Source organism: Mandrillus leucophaeus, unplaced genomic scaffold, assembly GCF_000951045.1.
Source record: "Mandrillus leucophaeus isolate KB7577 unplaced genomic scaffold, Mleu.le_1.0 Scaffold4, whole genome shotgun sequence".
Lineage (NCBI taxonomy): Eukaryota > Metazoa > Chordata > Mammalia > Primates > Cercopithecidae > Mandrillus > Mandrillus leucophaeus.
This window is the reverse complement of record NW_012104253.1, coordinates 3,150,647-3,152,272: the sequence shown is the minus strand read 5'-3', so window position 1 is coordinate 3,152,272 and position 1,626 is coordinate 3,150,647. Positions and strand designations below refer to the sequence as shown.

General features: G+C 47.3%; 1 protein-coding gene across 1 annotated transcript in view; it reads left to right on the top strand.

Annotated features, from left to right (window-relative positions):
- The window catches only part of LOC105547984, a 44,598-nt gene that overhangs the window by 14,611 nt on the left and 28,361 nt on the right, over positions 1 to 1,626 (top strand). The window contains exon 10 of the mRNA XM_011991797.1: positions 423 to 520. Within this exon, the coding sequence (XP_011847187.1) occupies positions 423 to 520 (98 nt within the window). The remainder of the gene's footprint in view (positions 1 to 422; positions 521 to 1,626) is intronic.

Genomic DNA, 1,626 nt, shown 5'->3' with positions numbered 1-1,626 from the left:
TTTTAAGTACAAGACTGTTTTGAACCCATTCCAGCTTTAGAGAAGTGAGATGGGTGTAGGTTGTCCGTGTGTGGAATGTGAATGGAGGGTTGGACACGGAGCATACGCTTTGCCTGTGGAGAATGTGACCCGGTCCTCAGTACTGAAGCCATGTTAGGGGCACTTCCTGGAGTGATGACACCCTTGCGAGATACGGTTTGAGTCTGGGATTATTGGTCCTTTATTTTTAACTCTGGGAGGCATGTGTTGTCGCTATTTTAGTAAGTCTCTGCATCCAGTCCACCCCAAAAATGATTTTTCTGGGAGCTGCAATCATTGTTTGTAGAGGGTGGTGGCGGTAGGGGCTGGTGAGCATCATGTTTTGCTGCCTCTCGGTTATATTTAAAGAGACGTTGTTTTTGACCTGTGTGCCTATTCCTCAGTCTGTCACACTGACGTGACCAGTCCTGCAGATGGAAACTTTCTGGACACAAGCTTCACTTTCTGGACACAGATTATTGGGTATCCTTCTCCCTTCAAGGTATGTGAAGGACGCTCCAGCCCACAGTTACGTGACGTTGGTCATTAGGTGCCTTGGGAGGGCTTCATGGAGGCAATGCTGACTTTAGGAACCTGACAGGCTTATTTTCTTTTTGTTTTTTATATTTTTGGAGTTTAAAGCATGGAATCCCTACTTTGCCTGCTTTACTTATGGCAAATTTTTGATGAACATTCACTTTTTTTTGTTTTATTTTTTTTCAGAATCAAATGCTACTTTGGAAACGCTCTTGACCGTGAAATCTCCATTAGGGAAGAGACCTTAGGGTTACTGCCACCCAGACGAGTGACAGCAGAGCAGACCCCAAACCTACGCGTGCCTACGTAGGAGTTCCATCTCTGGATGTGAAGTGGCGGGGGTGGGCCCTGCGCTTCCCACGTGGGACTCAGAGCACTCACCTGCTTCCATTACCTTCTCTCTTTGATGAGTCATGTTTGGGTTTGTGTTCTCCAGGGCTGTTCCAACTGTTCGCATCTAAAAGGTGGATGTTCCTGCTATGCTTACAGGATTTATGGTTAATCATAGAGGAAAATCCACATTGTCAGTATCTAAGGCCGCTTTTAAAATATTTCTGAACATTTCTGAGAGGAAGGTTAGCCCCTGGCCCCATGCAGAGAGTGATGGAAGGTGGATCCCAGAACCTAAGCTCTTGTTAGCAAGGTCTGTCCTGGGACATGTGTCCTCCGCAGGGCGCACGTCACTGCTGCTAGCCCGGGAGGCCCCTGCCGACTGCACCTGTCCTGTGCTGTCTTTAATCTTGATAGATTGTGCTTAGGTTCATGCTTTCCAGGACTCAATCCTTCTTTGGTATTTAAAAGGTGGATATTCCTTCTATGTTTATGTTATTTATGGTTAAACATAGAGGAAATTCCACGTTTTCAGTATCAAATGCTGCTTGGAAACATTCCTGGACTGAAACCACCATCAGGGAAGAGACAATAAAGTCCCCCCCCTCAATCCAGGGTAAGTGGAAAGTCGGTGGACCCCAGAACATGTGCTGAATTCGTGCCATATGTCTGTGGACCACCTGCCCATCTTGAGAAGACCCCTCTCGCGAGCTGCCCGCTCAGCCAAGCGGCTGGGCTCTG